The sequence below is a fragment of the Genypterus blacodes genome, unplaced genomic scaffold (genome assembly GCF_046128005.1).
Source record: "Genypterus blacodes isolate CSIRO-AG114 ecotype Tasmania unplaced genomic scaffold, CSIRO-AGI_Gbla_v1 ptg000055l_1, whole genome shotgun sequence".
NCBI classification, from domain to species: Eukaryota; Metazoa; Chordata; class Actinopteri; order Ophidiiformes; family Ophidiidae; genus Genypterus; species Genypterus blacodes.
The window spans coordinates 4,891,317-4,910,452 of NW_027466867.1; the positions used below are offsets into that span (position 1 = coordinate 4,891,317).

The 19,136-nt window shown below is 47.0% G+C and overlaps 1 protein-coding gene across 3 annotated transcripts; it reads right to left on the bottom strand.

Annotated features, from left to right (window-relative positions):
* Window positions 1-10: 10 nt before the first annotated feature.
* On the bottom strand, window positions 11-18,166 carry taok2b (TAO kinase 2b). 3 transcript variants are annotated; one of them, XM_076151835.1, is made up of 20 exons: window positions 16,677-17,244; window positions 15,447-15,587; window positions 14,381-14,452; window positions 14,180-14,281; window positions 14,053-14,098; window positions 13,858-13,954; window positions 13,413-13,526; window positions 12,940-13,031; window positions 12,750-12,843; window positions 12,525-12,606; window positions 12,090-12,257; window positions 11,259-11,465; window positions 10,854-11,113; window positions 10,561-10,738; window positions 10,243-10,371; window positions 9,819-10,022; window positions 9,180-9,419; window positions 4,409-4,621; window positions 3,387-3,569; window positions 11-3,306 (listed from the first exon to the last, which is right to left on the bottom strand). In XM_076151835.1, the coding sequence occupies exons 1-20, from the start codon at window positions 16,764-16,766 to the stop codon at window positions 2,377-2,379; spliced, it is 3,642 nt and encodes a 1,213-aa protein (XP_076007950.1). In that variant the 5' UTR covers window positions 16,767-17,244; the 3' UTR covers window positions 11-2,376. The 3 variants fall into 3 exon arrangements, with proteins under 3 accessions (XP_076007950.1, XP_076007949.1, XP_076007948.1); XM_076151834.1 differs by lacking the exons at window positions 11-3,306; window positions 3,387-3,569; window positions 4,409-4,621; window positions 16,677-17,244 and adding an exon at window positions 17,443-18,166 and having other exon boundaries at window positions 6,040-9,419; XM_076151833.1 differs by lacking the exons at window positions 11-3,306; window positions 3,387-3,569; window positions 4,409-4,621 and having other exon boundaries at window positions 6,040-9,419; window positions 16,677-17,216.
* Window positions 18,167-19,136: the final 970 nt, after the last annotated feature.

Sequence of the window (19,136 nt, forward strand, 5' to 3'; positions counted from 1 at the left end):
ACGAGCACGCTGAGGCCTGAACCCACCAGTCTTAGTTTATATAAGGAGTTTATGCATGCACTGAGATTCCAACCAAGCATAAAGTAGTAAGGTTATACAGGGAATTGTCTTGAGCTGGTGTTTCTGAGTCATCCTTTTTTTTTCAATCAGATATTTAAATAAAAAAAGCAACAAATAAACAGTTATTTCCTTTAGGCCTCAGCAGCATTTGCACCGTGCTCTTCAAACATTGATTGGTCTGCGATGATGATGATGATGTTGATGATTATGATGATGATGATGAAGATGGCCCACTCCGGTCACTGCTGCCGTGTCAGCGCAACAGGGTGCAACGTTCACAAGCAGCTCAGTCGAGGCCCATCCTCCTCCGTTTTTCCTCCAAACGTGCTCCCGGCCCGTCGCGCGGGTTTTGCACTTTCCACGCGCCCACCCGACTCTCCCTTCCACAGATTATCAAGTATACGATTGTGCGGATTGTGTGTATGTACATCGCCTTTTTGTTCTTCTCCTGCTTCCTTGAGAGACTCTGTGTGGAATCGGCGGGAAACACTAACTTAGTCCCCCGAAATTGTAACGAAAGAAAGAAAAAAGTATAACCAGCGTTTACATTCCATTAGCCAATAGTGAAATCATTTTTTTGGTCTTTTTTCCTTGTTTATATGATGAGAGTCCAGAGAAGGAGGTCAAAGTTCATGTAAATCAGCCATGCTTCTCTTGGGATACTTCACATTTCGTTTTCAGCAGGGTGTCGCTGTTTCCAGAGTGTCTTTAAAATTGTTTCCTTGTCTAGAAAAAGTGTCAATATAACTAGAATTTACCGCTCGACACACATACATACATTAATCATCAACGATTATTAATAATTCCTCATTAATAATCATCAATACTTGAAAACACACACCATACCTGACAATGCAACAGTTTTTTTATCATCTACTTTTTTTTGTTTGTTTGTTTTTTTAAACAGCTTTGCAAACTCCCTGTGATCAAAAGTGGGCCCTTTATCTTCTCACAAGAGTTTGAAAAAAAATGTGTACATGATTACACAACAACAAGTACATCAGATTCAGTTATGGTAATATTGACACCTATAGAAAATGCAGTCGGAGTTGTCGCTCTAAATTTTGGAATTCAATACTCATTTGAACATATCAAAAATTACTATCCGTCGCCTTTGTTTTCCGCTATAAAACCAATGACTTTGTTCTGTTTTTCAATATTCCCCCGTAAATATGTACAATAAAAGGTCAAAAATGTGGAGACGAGTGATCTTAAATGCCAGTGAGACTTGGACAGGTACGGTACATTTCAAATGCGTCTGGTCATGTTTACAAATGTTCTGTACGTCTATATCATGCATTGGAGTGACCCCGCCCCCCCCCCCCTCCCCCTACACACTTATGTTGCTAAGATACTCAATAACGTCATGGATTTCCAGAAAATTTTCTTCTTTTGCATTTACACACATCCAGGCAAATGTTTTTCGTCTTCGTTTGCAGGACGGATCGGAGTCACGTTTACTTTTACATTCCGTGTGTGTGTGTGTGTGTGTGTGTTTTGTAATCTTTACATTATCTTCGCAGTCGTCAAATAAAAATCCTGATGGCGCGGCGTCGTACCTTTAAGAACCCCTTAAAGGCATTGGTGACGTTCCGAGCGATTTCTGTTTTTGAGTTTTTTTTCTTCATATGCTTAATACAAAAAGAAACCCCCATCAAAACATCAACAAATAACATCTGTAAATCAATGAAAAAGTGTTTTCCATCTTTTTTGGATTCTTCCTCCTTCCTTTCCCGGAGCCCAGGCTATGAGTGCTTGCTATATATCTGGACACTACAGACTACATACAGGTACATACACAATGCAAGAAAAAACACTATTTCCTCTTCCTCTTCCTCTGTCCTCTCTCTTTCTCCATTCCGTCACAGAATATCATAGAAGAAGACGCGGCTCTGGAGGATAAAAAAAGGTCAAATGTCCCTCCTTTCACACTTCCTGTCTCACTTTTATACAAGATTTTTAACAAAGATAGAAAACATTTAACACTAGTCTCCTCTTTTAGTCTGTCCTCACCTTCATCCTTTACCTTTAGGTGGTTACATTCCTCCCTCGCTCCTTTCTAAGTGTGAGAATGGGAGGAGACTTCTCTACAGAATGAGGGTGCAGCTCAATAATCTGAGGGGTCGTCCTCTCTTTGACTCTGATACTGACTCCCATCTCCTCACCATCACAAAAGTAAAGGCCGACTAATGATGTCATGTATCAGTGTAAGAAAGGACACAAGGCAAAGGTGGAAAGCTGAGAGTATTGAGATGCATCCTTTGATTGTTACCTTCCTATGTCACCTCCGCCCTCCTGCCCATTCTCTTTCTCTGCCTAGGAATACGAGATGTGGGAGCCGTTAGAGATGTGCGAAGTGACCGAGGTGCTTCTGCTCAGGACTCCGTCGCTGCCCCCCGCGCCCCCGGGGCCCCCGCCAGACGCCGTCCTCCTGAGAGGCTGGGGGCTGTTCCTCAAGGCCATCAGGCCGGGGGCGCCGCGCACAGCCAGCCCGCCGCCCCCGACGTATATTCCGCCCTGCGAGGAAGAAGACGAAGAGGAGGAGGAGGAGGGCCCAGAGATGGAGGGAGGCGCGGGCGGCGGGGGAGGGAGCATGGCCAAGGACTGTGAGGAGGAGCGCGACGGCAGGTGATGGGAGAAAGGCAGGGGGTGTGGGTGAGCCAGGTCGCCGCCGGAGCCTCGCACTCCGGCCCACTCCCGATCCCTCTCCTTCTCCCGCTCCCTGTCTCTATCCCTCTCCCGTTCACGGTAGAGCTGCGGCGTGCTCTGGTGGTGGTAGTGCTGCGGCAGGTGGTGGCGCTGGTGATGGGAGGAAGACGAGGAGGAGGAGGATGAGGAGGAGGCGGAGGAGCGGGACGAGTGGTGCACCTCCCTGCCGTCCCGGCTGAGGCCCAGGGCCATACTCAAGCCGTGGGAGGAAGAGGAGGACTCGCTCCTGCGCTCCCCTGCACTGCCACCGCCGCTGCTGCTGCTGTTGTGGCTGCGGCGTGAGTGCGGCTGAGACGGGGCGCTCTGTGGGTGGACGCCGTGGCTCCAGTGACCGGCGGAGCGCGATCCGGGCGGTGGGGCATTGGAGTAGGCCTGTTTGGGGTAGGCCTCGCTGGGGATGCCTGTGAGCGCCATGTTGCTGAAGCCCAGACGCAGGCTCTCAGAGTCAAAGGACTCAATCTCACAGGCCTGTCGCTCCAGGAGGGTGCGGATGCGCTCTGATCGCTCGTTCTGCAGGGACAGCATCTCCTCCTCGATCTGTTGGGAACATGACAATACATGTAAACGATAGCAAGCTATACCACTATAATGTACAGCGATTGCCGAATGACTCTAACCCTCTGCTCCAGCAAGGCGCGGCGGATGGACACCCTCTGCTCCAGGTCCTTGACCTCTCTATCGTGCTGAGAGTCAGTGTGGATCTTGATCTTGCTCTGGTAGGCGTTAAGCAGCTCCAGCTCCTGCTGCAGCTGCATCCGCAGCACCTTGTACTCTGCTTCCTGAGTCTCATCCAATCGAAGCTAAGTAGGAGAACAGAAACAGGAAGGAGTGAGACGGTAACAAAGGATGAGGTGGTGATTGTTCGAGTGATTCAGAGGTGACGAGGGCAGGAAAGGAGAAGATAAACAGAGAAGAGATGAGGCTCATGGTTGAGGGCTGCAGGTGATCAGGATTGGTCGGGTCGGGGATCAGTGCTTTGCAGTGTGCCTGTTTATAACGAAGGATGCATTCAAGAGCAGAGACGGACTTTAACTTCAGTGAACACACGAGAACGAACGGAATTAAAGTCATAATCCTCAGATAGCCGGGTTAGTGATGAGTGTGTGTGCAGACCAAAGTCACATCGACAGAATGTGGAATCAGTCATTAACAAATGACTTGGAAATCTGGACTTCATTTTGAATGTTTAATCACAAAGGCTTTCTAAATAAACAAATTAGTGTAATTTCCCTAAATCATGCACAGGAGCTGACGTCTGTGACCTCTGTGACCTGTGTGACCAGTGTGACGTGTGTGGATCGCCTGTCTCAAATCCCTACAGAAAACAGATTAGGTCTGGTTTCAATAAACGTGCTGGAACCTGTTCACTCAGCGCCTGGGGGAAAGTGTCCCGATGAGCATTCAACCATAGCAGGAGTGGATGTGGGGACGGACAAGGACAGCAGGGATTTAGCTTACTGGGTTCAGATGGAACACTGCCATGAAGGAGAATTAAACTACATCAGGCTTGGTTTTGGTTGATTGAAGGGACAGAGATGTTGCTGTCCCATCCTTGTCCCACTAGGTTTGGACTATGGTCGGGCAGCCATGGCGGTGTAGTGCGAGTGTAAAGTGAAGGACGTCTCTTGCCTATACTCACAGCCTGAGTGGACAGCATATCATTGATGGAGTGGTCATATTGCTCAGCCAGGATGGCCAGTTTACGGGTCTGCTCGTCCTTCAGCCGCTTCAGCACAGCCTTGTGGTCCGACTTGGGCGTGTTCTCCAGCAGGTGGTTGCGCAGCGCCTTGTACTGACGTGTTTGGATCTTACAGGTGTCCTGGAACTGACGCTTAATCTGTAGCTCTTTAGACTGGGAGAGACAAGAGAGACAGAGCAGCTTGGCTAACATGCCTCCCATAGAGGTGCACTCACGTAATGTGGTCGTGATTAGGAAAGAAATGCTGGATCAAATAGCCTTCCAAGTAATTTAGGCTCACTTATCTTTAAAAAATGTTTCCATGGTCTTGATTGTGGGTTGAATTTGCAAAATGCTGAAATTGAGTCATTTTGAAAATGTCCTTGAGTAATCCAAATTTGAAGTATAAATACATGAATAAAACTATCAAAGTATGAAGGTTTGACAGTGACATCATCTGGTTTGAGGGATTATGTACGGTACATAATTAGTCGGTGATTAGTAACACCTGTGCTGTTCCTGCTATGACGCATTATTATTGCCTCTATTCATAGCAGGACAGGAACTTAAAGGAGAATTATTGTGAGTAAATGTCTAAATATATATATATATATATATATAAATGTGTATATTAGGAATGTCGGAATATTACTTTTTAATATATCATAGATATGAATAAGAATTAAATGTTTTTTCAACTGAAGGAACTTTTAACTAACTTTTATCTACAAGTATTTAAACAAATCTTCAACACAGTTTAAAGGAAAATACCACCCAAATAGTTTCTTACTTTTCTTAGTAGAAATTAGTTTTGAATTCAAAGGTTACATTTTACTTTCTTCACCGACATGCATTAGATGTTTAAAAATAGGAAACATTCATGACCTTTTCAGTACATTTAATAGACTAAAGGAAAAGTTGTTTATATGAAAGGTTGTACTTTTGCAGAGTAGAGCTTGATTAAGTAAACAGAGATGTCATTAACAAAACCAACTTGAGGCATTTACACACTTCTCTCTCTCTTCTTCCCGCTTGATCATCTTATACCAGAGTCATGGATTAATCAAACAGTACAGCTAGAAGTGACAGAATCAATATTGGCGGATGTTAGACAAAGAAAGATGAAAACAGTCTGTGATGACAAAGGAGGAACAATGAACTTAAAATGACAAAAGGGTCAAAGGTCAGGAGGAGTGAGACAAACAGAAAAAAAGTAATAAATGGAAACTGAAATCCTTAAAAACAAGACAATGATTTCAACACAAAAGGATTTATTTGTGTAAAGAAAAATGTGAAAATATGACAAAATATTTGTCTATGCTTATGAGCACACATCCATACGGTATGGCAACACTCATGCACTCTCAAATGAGAATAAAAGGGGCAACAGAACGGCTGCCAAACACAGTGCAGTCTTATAAATACTGCATAAATTAAATATATAGAAAAACTCTGAACAAAATCAAACACAGAACAGAATACAAACATGTAAACATACCAACAGGAACCAGGAGATAACTGATACTGGAACATGTTTAAAGCAACAAATAAGTTACATTCAAATTAAACAATTGGTGTTTTTGAAAAGCCTCTTAAAGCTGATAAAGGGCAGCGTGTGTTGGTACAGTTAAGACTGGAGTTGACGCACTCATCTGTACTGCTCCTGTATCAAATCTCTATTTCTACAACGACGCAGATTAAAAAACGCACTTGCTAACTTTCATTCCATCTAATCTGATTGCTATGCAGGACATTTAGTTAAGGCACATGAGGGTTTTTTGGTGATCTGTCATTTTGTCTTTTTTGGTCCAGCTGAAAGTCATTCTGTTCTCCCGCGTGGGATCGGGCTTTTTGAATGTCGTGTTTACAAAAAGTGCAAGCATAAGCAGACGTTGATTATCAGTCCTCTCTTCATCTGATAGTGAATCTGTCACATTCAGTAGTTTCATCAATAATTGGACTTACTTTACTAAGTAATGTCTCAAAAGATTGTCTTTATGGCTTCATATCAAATAGATTTCAAATAAGTTTCTACCATTATCCTGTTATAAGTCAAAACTTCATCCTGTTTTCTTGGTTTTCCACAATAAAAGGATATTTCATCAAACAATAGACTATAACACTCATGCAAACAGGTAACTAAGCAGACACCTGCTGTATACGTACACAGTATATGACCAATAAGGGAACAATATCTAAATGTTTACATGGTAAATCATTACAAGATTATTGCATTACGAGCAATAAAAAGTAGATCTTAGTAGAATTTCACCAGCTGTCTTAGCAACAAACACACTCAGCATTTCTGGTTGCCAAACATAAACTAAGCTTCCCTGCTGGAATCACTCTAATCCACCTTAACGGCCCCACACACACATACTTCATTACTCTTTAAGGTCCTGCTAAGTAAGACTTCTTCCACTTTTGTCTAAATATTAAAAACGCAACTCAACTTTACTTCATCATGGAACACCACAGGTTAGGAAATGTTGTCAGATTGGTGCAAAGGCTTGATTGCACTGAGCTAGTGTTCAGGGCCACGGCAGTGAAGCCAGCACGTGGCTTTCACAGTATACAGCCAGAGTGGAGTGAAGCTCTGCCACTGTGTCATATTTGTTCTCTCCGCACTGAGACCACATTTAAATTGAGACCCTTTAAAATAAGACCCACCCCTTTAAAAAAACCAAAAACAAATAAAAAAAGATAAAAAACAAACAAAAGATTGCACAAAAACGGTCTTAAAATAACCATAAAATAAGTCTTTGTCTTACAAATTAAGAGCAAAATAATAAAATAAAGAAAACTTTGATCAACTTTTACAAAAAGCACAATAATGAAATGATAAAATTTCACTGGGGGGGGGGGGGGGAGTTCAGCATCAGTGTGTTTGTCTGGATGTTCACCTTTGCGAGCAGCCACACAGCACTTCAGTTTGTGGGCAGGGCAAAGGATTTCTTTTTTAAGAAACGTGAAAATCCATGTTCGGAATTGTGTAACAAGACACACAAAACAGACCCAAATCAAAAATACAAATAATGGTTGAACAATGGAGGGATAAATCAGGCACACACACACACCACCAGCATATTGTTCCCACTCGTACTTCTCTCCTTCTTGCTGTCTCGTGCTCTTTCTATCTCCACGGACGGATTTTCCCCCTAACAAACCGTCCAGAGGACGTCCGCCTCAGCGCATACTCCCACCTGCCCTCCTCGCGGTATATTCTCTCCCTGTCCTCCCTCCTCTGCCTCTCCCTCTCTCTCCTCCTCCTCTCCCTCTGCCTGCACTCCCTGACCTCTCTGGGCAGCAGCTGAGGCAGCCTGCTGGGTTTCTCCATCTTCAAAAGGCCTAGCGTTTGGAGTTTGATCCGGCAACTGGAAGGCAGCTGTTTCAGGGCCTGGCTGGCGAGCTTCAGCACTATGGAGTTAGCCAGGTCAGCCAGGACCCCGATGGGACGTCTAATGAAGCGCTTCACCCAGAGGACGCTCTGGGCCAAGACAGAGCTGCGTCTCTGGTTGGCCTGCTTCTCTACAGGCAGGCTCTTCACAGGGACGGGGATTCTGGACTGACGTACGCCCCAGTTGCGCCCGGCTTTGGGGAACATTTCGTAGAGGTTACGCTCAGCCATGCCACCCAGGACCGACTGGCACACCGCGAAGAGGGGTCGAGGCAGACGGAAGAGGAAGCGCATGCACAGGCGGTTGATTTTGCGTGGTGCGAGCTGGAGGAAGTCACGGGCCGGCCTGACCACAAGCACCACCACCAGGTAAAGGGAGAGGAAGAGGGAGGGGGAGGTGAGGAAGGCGGCAGAGATCAGGATTATGGGGACGTAATACACGCCCAGGCTGAGGGAGAGGCCTAGACTGAAGAAGCCGCCGGCCCAGAGGGTGAGCGACAGGTAGGTGGAGAAGGAGAGTGAGCAGCAGGAGCGAAGGAAGAGGTAGGAGAAGAAGAGAGCCAAGAGGGTGAGTTCAGCGGAGAGAAGGAGAGAGGCCACAGAGGGCAGAGGGGGGGAGCGACGGAGGGAGAGGAGGAAGATTGAGAGGAGCAGCAGGGTGAGGGTGGAGGGCTGGGCGGCGACCGAGAGGGAGAGGAGGAGACAGATTGCGTGAGAGAAGAGCGACGGGAAGGAGGTCTGGGCGGGGGCTGGGGGAGCGATGGGCTCCAGCTCCTCTGTGGCGTCGGGGAAGTAGAACTCGGAGAGCTCGTCGATGTTTTGCACGCGAATCAGGCGCCTCAGCTCCGCCGACGGGATGAACTCTGACGGACAGCCGTCGGCCACGCCTCGGCCTTCTTCACCATCTATCTGTGAGATCTTACTGTCAACCTGCTCGTCCTCCCACTGCCCCCCCTCAACCTCCCTCACCTCTGTCGCTCCCTCACCAATTTTCCACTCGTCTTCCTCGCCCCTCACCGCCTCCTCACTGTCAGCTTGGCTCGGTTGCTCCTCATCTACCTCATCCTTCCTTTCAACTGCGGGGACGATCCCGCCATCCACCTGCTCTACACCTATACATTCCTCATATCTGCTTTCCTCCAACTCATCTCCATCAAGCTCCACCTCCACTTCATACATCTCCATTTCCGATATCAACTCTTCCTCTAGCTCGCCTTCCTCGTCAACTTCCATCTCTACCACCCCTGCCTCACTCAGCCCCTCTGCTGCCTGGCTCTCCCCCTCGCCAGGAGACCCCTGGCTCTGGGTGGTGGTGGTGGTGGCGCTCTCACTCACTTTGAGGCTCTTGGGCTGCTGGCGGACCTCCACGGCGTGCTTCTGACGCAGCTCCTGCTCGCGCCGCTTGTTGTACTCCATCTGGTTGGTGAGCTCCGTCTGGTGCTGCGTGCGGATCAGATCGGCCCGAGTGCGCTGAACCAAACCCAGCTGGCGGAACTCCAGCTCTTGGGTGGACTCGTGGTGGCGCAGCAGCATGGCGCACTCCAGGTCCTTCAGCGTCTGCTTCTTGTTCAGTTCCTAGTGGACAAGGAAGACGAGAGACACAAATGATCACCGAACTCAGAGTTGTCAAAGGGGATACACTCTCTGTGAGCCCCATGAGGTTCCACATCACGTCTACCTCCATATCCCTGCCTGTCATTTTGGTGTCTGCAATAGATGCGACACACACACACACACACATAACTCTGAGCTGTAGACCATCTTCTTCATCATGTTATAAAAGTGGAACTGTGGCAAAACGCAACTGCTGCCAAGGCAGAAGGAAGCTGGCATCGTTCAACATCAACACTACTCTTCTATATTGAATTGTACTGAACTGCTGACTGCCTAAATATGCTTTAAGGGGATTGAATCATTGATCCCGAGTTGACAAATTGAATTTATGTCAGAGGGGCCGTTGGAGGCGGCGGGTACCTCTCGCAGCAGATCTTGCTCCAGGTTGTGACGTGACAGCAGCATCTTTCTCTTGTACTGGCGACACTGCAGCTCGTAGTACTGCCTCTGCCTCCGCAGCAGGCCGGCCTCTTCCTCGGCCTGCAGCTGCTGCAGACACTCCTTCTGGTGCACAAGCCACTCCTGCTTCTCCCGCTTGGGCGTCGACTGGTTCTCGTTGAGTTCCTTTGGAAGAGAAAGATCAGAAGCGATGAAAAAGGCTGCAGCGGTGCCTGTTAGGGAAACTGGCATGACATCAAACTAAGATCAATACTGTTTGACATTGAGTTGCATGACTGTGAAGTGACTTGGATAAAGTCATTAGCAGTGAGATAAAGCTGAAAATGTTTACAATAAAGACATTCTGTGGATGTTTTTGTCTGAGTATTGTGAACAGCTGGGTCACCTCTTTGAGCTGCTCTTTGCGCTGGCGATACTGTCGCTTCTGGGACTCCAGGAGGCCGGTCAGCTCCTTCTTCTGCTGGCCGAGGATGTGCTGCTGGTACTTCTTCTCCTCAGTGATGACCCCCTTTGTCTGGAGGAACACAAACGCGTTGGAATTACCAAAGCCAGGGACGTGAGAAACTGGATATGTTGACATGTCACACTGCTAGACACCAACATCACCCGGATACTTGGACGTCATTCTATTTCCCCCTCCATTCATCAATGTTTCCTCCCGTTTTGCCTCTCACGATCTCACATTCTTCCCCCACAAGCTCACCTCCTTCTCCATGACAGTCTGGTGCTTCTTTGATTGCTTCTCTCCCTCCATAGAGAAGCTGTTCCTCTGATTCTCCAGCTCTTTGTCCAATCTCAGCTGGTGCTCGTCCATCTCTGCCTTCAGCTTGTTCTCTAGGCCCATCAGTTGCTTCTGGTGCTGCCGCCGCATTCGCTTATACCTTGAGTCAAGTGTCATTGACATAAATAACTCCAGGAGTTTTACAGTGAGCAGAAGTAGAGTGGAGTTCCTCATTTTAAACCAACATACTGCAAATATTCTAGTAGTCCACTTACCCGGACATCTGCTCTCTGAGGGCCGAGCCCTGCTCATGCTCCTGGATCTGACGAGTGACAAGTGACGCAGTTCTAATGGTGGCAAAATGGTCTCTGCCTCGTCGCCGCCTGCCCCCTCCTCCTCCTCCACCGCCTCCTCCTCCTCCTCCTCCTCCAACGCCTGCTCCACCAACAACAACGACAACACCACCAGCAGACGAAGCTTCGCGCTGTGAGTCAACCTCGGGCTGATAGGGGTCATCATAGATGTTGTCATGGCTCTAAAAGTGGAAAGAGAGAAGTAAGAAGAGAGAGGAACATTTAGGGAAAAGACATGTAACGGGGCAGTAGGTTTCTGTTGAATAGCAATCATGGTTTGGTTCGTTTATGGACTCCACCCACATATAGGAGCAGTTTGGGACTGACCAGAGGCTTGTGCAGGACGGAGCTGTTGGAGGTGACCGTGTGCTCGCCCTCCTGCATCATGGCCATCTCGCCGCTGTCGTCAGAGCCGTCTGCCAGGCTGTTGACGGAGCTGCTCTGGGAGCTGGCGCTGATCGACATGGAGGGCAGAGAGTGGGAGCTCTCCATGCTGTTGACTGTGCCGGTGCGCAGCATGTACTGCTCCACATCCTGGTTAGAAAAGGAGGAAGACGAAGTTTACTGAAAGGGTTTCGGGTCTTAGGTTTCCTTTATACCGTTTAATCATCTAACAGACTGATGTTGCCTTCTCTACCTGTAGCAGTAGTGGCAGTTTACTGAGAGTATCTCTACACGCACAAGACACAGGCATAAACTACACAACCTGTATCCAAATCCCAACATTTTCTGAATTCCTTCATTTCCTTCGTGTGTGAGAGCAGCCAACCACTATTAAGTGTCGACACAAACCACGACTCTCAGGGCACAGGAAAGGGATCTAAGTTCACCATGTGGAGCCTATTGAAAAACAACACAAAGGCAGGATGGATGCAAGCGCCGTGCTTTCCTGACGTACAGATGTTCAGATGTTCAACACCAACATCAGGAGTCTGATACTTGGCAGGTCTTTGGAACGTTGACATTTACAATTTCACATTTCCAAGAAAATGTAATGTACTGAACAAAAGACTTTCAACTCTCTCCCATTCTTTAGCCCAGATCTTGCTGAAGCTCTGTTAACTCATATGGGAACGTTTTGCTCTTTCTTTGCTCTTTATGCATGTGTGGTACGAGATGAGATCAACCCTCTTTCTCCTCCCACTCCTCCCTTCTTACCTCTTCTTCGTCGCCTCCTTCGGGCGCAGGTCCGTTGTGGGCTTCGTGAAAGAGGATCTTCTTCATCTTCCGGTACTGAAGGTTGTCCAGCTCGCGCACGGCGTCCTTGGTGCGTGCGATCAGGTCCATCACCGCTGTCATGGGGCGCTCTCTGCATAGGAAATGGTGCTGGGGGCAGAAATGGAAAGTTTAGGGAGATTCACTCACTTCAGACCGCTAAGGTTGCAGCTATATTATTGCTTCAGTGTCAAATTAGTCAAGATTTGGCTAAATGGAACAAGTTCAGACACCTCTATGTTAATACTGAGAAGACACTACATCGTTCTTCAGGTTCTGCTTCCCTCTGGCTTAATAACGTGTTTCTGTGTAGTGATCATCTGCTGTCGTGTCTCAGTGTGATATTAAACATTAAACCCTTGTTTTACGGCGTTGTACCTTGAGCAGCACATCAGAGGTAGGTCTGTCCTGGGCGATCTTCTGCAGACAGGAATCCACAAAATTCCGGAAATAATCCGACCTGTCACAAAGGGCAGAATCCCCGTAAACACTTTGCCTCTGGATCAATCAGAGCCTCAGTCAGCCGTGCCGGTATTTCATCTATTCATTTCATTCGCTTCAAAATCTCTTAAAAGGTTTCCCCCCCGCCCCCGTCTCTCTCACCAGTGATTGGACTGCAGCACGGGGCTCTCGTTCTGGGCGATGTGGTATAAGGCACTCATCGCATTCATGTTGAACAGCGGCGGCTTCCTCTCCGCTACATCGACAAAAGCACAACAAAGCGTCAAAGAGCAACGAAAAAAGAAAAAGGGGAGAAAGGAACGTCTGATTGTTTTCAGGGGGCGTCTCTTACCCAACTCTATGCAGGTGATGCCCAGTGACCACACGTCCACCTTCCCGTCGTACTGGCCTTCATCCATGGCCAGGATCACCTCAGGTGCCATCCTGCATGGGGGGGGGAGACAACAAAGAGCTCAGTCCCGCACAGCTGCTTTCCTCTGAACGCTCGCCAACTCAGCTCACTGTCGTCATGTTCAATGTTTGAGCCACGTGCAGAGAGACATTATGAGGGTCAGGCTGCCTCACCTGCAGCAGAGACAACAGCGCTGGTGCTTTCACACACTCCACCGATACTTGCTTTATCTTTTAAATAATTGATCGAGTAACAACATTACAAGGTTTGGCTGGCTGAAGTTCCAAAATATTTTTACCCGTTTCAATTTGTTGCAATGTAAACAAAGAACTGCAAATAGATGAAGAGATGTTCACACAATCATTGATCCAGTGTTGTTCCCTAAAGCAGCACGGAGCATTAACATGTCTCACCAGTAAGGTGTGCCCACGAAAGAGTTGGCAGGGGCAACTATGGAGGCGGAGCCAAAATCCCCCAGCTTGACCTGGCCGGGCTCTGTGAGCAAGATGTTTCCTGCTTTCACATCCCTGAGAGACAGAGAGAGAGGGGGAGAGAGAGAGAGAGAGAGATGGACAGTAGTGCAGGAAGGGAAGAGACGGGGTGGAGGAAGAGGGGAGGATGGCCAAACAAATGGAAACAGAGGAGAGAGACGAGAGTGTGTGATTAAGACAGGGAGAGGCAGGCTGCATCACACGTGTGCTGTTGTTGAGCGTGTGAGAACAAAACACTGTTGCGTAAGCTTATCTTAGGCAGCACAGTTTGTGCTTTCTCCCCTGTAATTCACTTCATTTCTGTTGTCAGAGTGTGGGGGAGGAGAGCGGAACAGTGTGAGAAAAGAAACAGAACAGGGGGGGTTACCTGTGAATCATGTTGTGAGAGTGAAGATAGACCAATCCCTGCAATGCACCATGGGTTATGGCAGCTATTTCCACTTCCTGGAGGGGTTTCTTATGGACTGGTTAGACAGAAAACATCCGGTGGTATCAGACTTTGGGTGTTCCTTTACACCAAACACAGAGTTAGATCAGCAACTCGTCTCCTTCTCCAACTTACCTTCTAGGAGGTCGGAGGCTGAACCCAGGCAGTACTCCATCACCAGCTGCAGAGAGACAGGTGGACAGTTCAGACGCACAGTATTCCAGGGAGTTTAACCCCTCGTATACACTCCCTGTGTGCTCACCCATGCCGTATGCTCTCTCAGGTAGCAGCCATGATACTCCACAGTGTTGGGGTGGCGCAGCTTCTGCAGGAACTTCACCTCCTTGATGATATCCTGCCATTTCTGGAACACGAGCATGAGACAATAGCGTGAGTGTGAATACTGCCGAGCACACAAACACACATCTGTAATAGACAAAACTGAGGAGTTGCCAGGTCCTACCTCGTTGGACTGTTTGCCACTATAGGACATCTTCTTGATGGCCACCACCTCATTTGTGCGGATGTCATGGGCCTGACGCAGGAAAAAGGTTAGAGGAAACAGAAATAGTAGACGTTTTTGTGTCTGCTTTTGAGACCCATATATATTAAACAGTGTATTCACCAGATCCTATGCAGAGCCTCCTTCCCTCGCCTCGCCTCTCCTGCCCTCTCCTGTCAATCCCTTCATCCATGACTAGATCCTTTCACCCTTCATTAAACAGGTGCTTCTCATCGACCACAAGCCACTCGTCCTTTGTCCTGGGCTGAACGCTACATTCCTTTTCTCCTCCCGCCACCTTTCATCTCCAGCTGATGCATTTAAACCCCTCCTGCACCCTTATTGTCCCTGCCATCATCATTACCTCCCTGTTTAACAAGAGGCATTCATCAACCCACATCATCACACTCTCCACTGTCATCTGTCCCTCAGGCGCTCTCCTCTGCTGTGCTTACCTTTCCAAAAAGAGGTTTGGACTCTGGCTAGATTTACCACAGTGAGCACATTTTCAACCAAGGGGCCTCTAATTAAATGACGAAAGAGTATAAACTTTAACATTAGATCTTCTACCGTATTGCTTCTTTCTTTTTCATAGATCACAGGAGCGGGATTTCACCTTTGAGGGTAAGAAAAGCAACATTTTGAGAGTGAAAATCTCTGGGCAGATGAGACAGAGCCCAGCAGAGATCCAGTAAAGCTCACAGGACAGCACAGAGCTGAAAATATCACGGGCTCTCGAATCCACAAGATGAAGAACGAGACTGCTGCCATTTACTGTGCAGGCTTACACAACCCTTCCCTCTGCTATTGTCTGTCTGAAAGCAATGTCACTCTTTAAGCAGCATCAACCTCATCATTTATCGTCTCACCATGTAACTATGTGACTAAATTGTGTCGTTAGGGTAACAACCTATTCCTGCGTGTAAACACAAGCTATTCAACCTGCTGGAACCAAACGATAAGCATGTGAGTCACGGTCACTGTTTCCATTACTTTTTCTTTTTTTTTTATAAATAAAGAGACTTACAAAGTAGACCGCTCCGAAGCTGCCATGTCCAATTTCCCTCAGATCTGTGAAGAGCTTCTCAGGGTCCTCCCTCGAGAAGAGCTCAGCCACCTCCGGGTCCTTCAGGCTCCCGGCCCGCACACTCGATGGCATGGCCAGCGCCTACGGAGCACGAGACGGACAGACTGAGTGACTGAGGAATTGAACGACCAATCCGGTTTCGCTGCAACTCTGCAGACGCCAGTTCAAAACTTCCAGTATCGGTTTTCACTGCCAATCGCAACAGAGAGCCACAGCTAGTCTCGGGCTCGACGGAGCTTTCATCTTATTGTTATTCGTCTGCCAATTCATAGAGTTGAGTTTCTCTGGCTTTAAATAAACCTGTGGACAGCCACTCCCAGTGTGTGGCTCACACAGGTTGACTGTACACAGGCATTGCTCTGAAAAAAAAAGAAGAACAAAACAACAAAAGGTCTGAGGTGTGTGAACTGTGAGATCCTGTGTCTAATACAAAGATGGTAATCTCTTCAGGAAGACAGTCGGGGCTTAAGGTCCATTATACCATGAGTCATTCAATATTGAGACATTGAAACCTGGTGCAATATTCATATTTACCCCAAATAACAACAAAATACTGACATTAAAATGCATGGTTGTACCAAAACACGATGCAAAGCTGCTTAGATGTGTCGGTGCATATCATGAACCAACAATGTGACCTGCTATTCCTACTGACTTGCTCAAATCTTTGCTGAGTAGCTTTGAGGATGTGTCTGTTTCTTAGGAACTCCAGTGACAACACCACTCGCAGTAGAAGAGTAGTCCTCCGTCCAGAGACTCATGTTTATGACGCACGTCCTGCGACAACAATCAGCCCGACATATGTAACACACAAGGCGCTCCATGTTCCAATTAAGTGGTTATGGAACACAGAGTGTGTCAGGCTGTGGCTGACAAGAAAGTCAGAGCAAAGAGAGACACAATGATACATGAAAACAAAGATTTCAGCATCATTCTTGCATGCATGCCATTGCCTGCCCCCGTGTTGTGATGAAATAGTGTTGAAATCATTGAGAAAGCATTCAAAGTAGACAAAAAGAAAAGCATTAAGACATTAGAAACAAGTCAGTGTTAACATAAGGCAGTGGGATTCAAGCCTCAGAGGCAGATTTTGCTTGAAAAAGATAAATCTTCTCCTGTTAAATCACCGTCTTCTGCAGCCCAACACAAAGCATGAACAAAGCAACTTACATACGATACCATGCGACCATAAAGATGCTGTATCCTGTCTGTAAGTGTCACAACCCAATCTGTCAAGGTGTGAATAAGACAACCAAACATACAACGTGTCTAATCCATCCACTCTGCTCGGGTCTTGCCCTGAGCGTACTGGCCGTGTTCCCAAACTATGAAAATATAAAAATAAAAATATGCATCTCCTGACACGTCTCACATCCCCTCTAGCCTTCTGGTTTGTTCTGTCAATGAGGAAGCAAGTGGTTCCCTTTCAAAACTGAGAAGTGACTTAAGCCTAGAAACCAAAGCTTTACTGAAATGCTATCCTGCAACCATCAATGTTTAATGCTCATTCCTTACAACGTGACAACAAACGCAGCACTCTTACAGTTTCCCCCAACCAATTACAAGATGAATTTGTATGCAGGCACAGGCAATGTACCATTGAAATGATTGAGATGAAATTGCTGTTTGTTAGTGAGGATAATTATTATTTCGATTGGTTTAAGCCTTAGGTATTAGGTGCATATTGTGTGCATCCCCTCAGTGAAGCCTTTTCTTCTGCTATTTGCTTACATAGTCAGCAGACAACAACAACAACCCCTGGCTGGCTGAGTGTTCAGTCTGCAGGCCAACAACAAGCCTGCCTGTCAATGTCATTGTCTCCAATATATCGTATTCAACTGGCTGTCCATGCCGGCGGGTTGTTTCCTTGTAGGCGGCGGCAGGAAAAACGCATTTGAATACATTAGCACACTGGAAGATGTGTGTCATGTCTTACCGTGGCTTTTGGGATCCACTGTAGCTAGCTGGGGAGCTAGCTCACTTGCCTGCCTGGGAAATGTTAGACACACACTCTCTCTCTCTCTCCCTCGCCTCTCTTCCGCGGCTCCTTGTCTCTATTCAACGCGGACGGACCACATTCTGTCTGCCGATGCTTTTACTCAAAGTCCTCTCCATTCTCGGGCTCCCGGTGAATCCGGTGAGTTCGGCACGGCATGGGATAAGAGCCCGACCCCCGGTGACAGCTAGCCGAACTGACGCTGCCCAGCTAGCTCGGCCAGCTACGCGCTGTGGGAGAGGAAAAATCTCTGGCTGAAGCTGCAGCAGCTGTTAGCAAAGAGGCTCACTGAACAACGTAACACCAGGCGCTCCCCGAGACGTTTTCACCGACGTGCAGAGTACTTCATTCCCACTCGTCGTCGTCCTCCTCCTCCCGCTCCAACTCTGTGCTGTCGCTGCGTTTGCGTTGTCGGCGGAGTTCATCTCCAGTTCGTATTATCCATTTTGCTTTTCTTCCATCCGTTTTTGTTCAGGACTTCATGATGGCGGAGCAGGGCGGGAGCCGAAAGGAAAACGGAAGTGCTCTTCTTCGACGCCCAAGAAGCGCGCAGAGGAAACGCCATCAGTGTCTCCGTGTGACCGTGGAGGGTTGTTCCAACTAACGGAACATGATAAACTCACAATTACTCTTCGTCGATATTTAACACACATTTAGTCAAATAAGTGTGTTGAAGTTGTTTGAAATAGTTTTGAAATTATGAAATTCTTCAGGCCGGACTTTCTTTCAACCTACGTGACTCAAAATTTGCAAAAATTCAAACATTTCTATTTGTATATTCTGTATATATGTATATTCCGCAATTCATGGATCATAAATTCCAAAAATGAACTAGATTTAGTCGTAACGTTGTTAGTTTGGATGACATCACGTGGGGCAGTAGTGAGGCAGTGGCTCAGTGGGTAGTGCTTCCGCTTGGGAACCGGAGGGTCGCCGGTTCGAGCCCCTGCCGAGGTGCCCCTGAGCAAGGCACCGATTGCTCCCCCCTCTGCGAAGGGTGGTAATGTAATGTAAGTCGCTTTGGATAAAAGGGTCTGCCAAATGATCGTAATGTAATGTAATCACTTTGCATCAGTAGTGTTTATTTCTATTCTTCATTTTCTTCTTCTTTTGAGGCTTCATTTATACAATTTTTAAATAGTTATTCAACATAGCTGACATGATAAATGATGGCCATTAAATACTGCAATCCCTATCTATACTTTAAATAATTCATGTTTTTTAATGTTCCCTGCAAATCCTTAACAATTTGTCGTTCCACAAATAAAACATGGACATTCCTCATTCATAACCCTCTGTGTCCTTCTCATTCATTCATATTTGCTTTTGTCACATTTCTCATCAACTCAACATCTTTGCCCGGCCGGAGCTTTGCATAATCCCTCATCTGGCAGATGGGACACAATAAGGAAAATAATAATGAAGTTCCTGTTGCGTAGCCCAGGGTATTATGCTTCTTATGCAAACAGATTTTTGATGAATTTACATAACATGAAAGCAAGCAGAGGGGAAAAAGGGCAGAGAAAGGGGGCAGATAAACTATCAAGACCTAATGCTGGATTGCATTAGCTAAACCACTTAATTTATGACTCTAAAGTGAAATCCCTGTTTATAGGAAGTAAACATTGACCTTG

Coding starts and splice junctions, on each gene's coding strand:
- taok2b (XM_076151833.1), bottom strand. CDS start 16,766: ATGTTTGGTTGTCTTATTCACACCTTGACAGATTGGGTTGTGACACTT. Junction 14,453..15,446: donor GCTTCGGAGCGGTCTACTTT/GTAAGTCTCTTT, acceptor TTCCTGCGTCAG/GCCCATGACATCCGCACAAA. Junction 13,032..13,412: donor TTCGTGGGCACACCTTACTG/GTGAGACATGTT, acceptor CCCCCCATGCAG/GATGGCACCTGAGGTGATCC.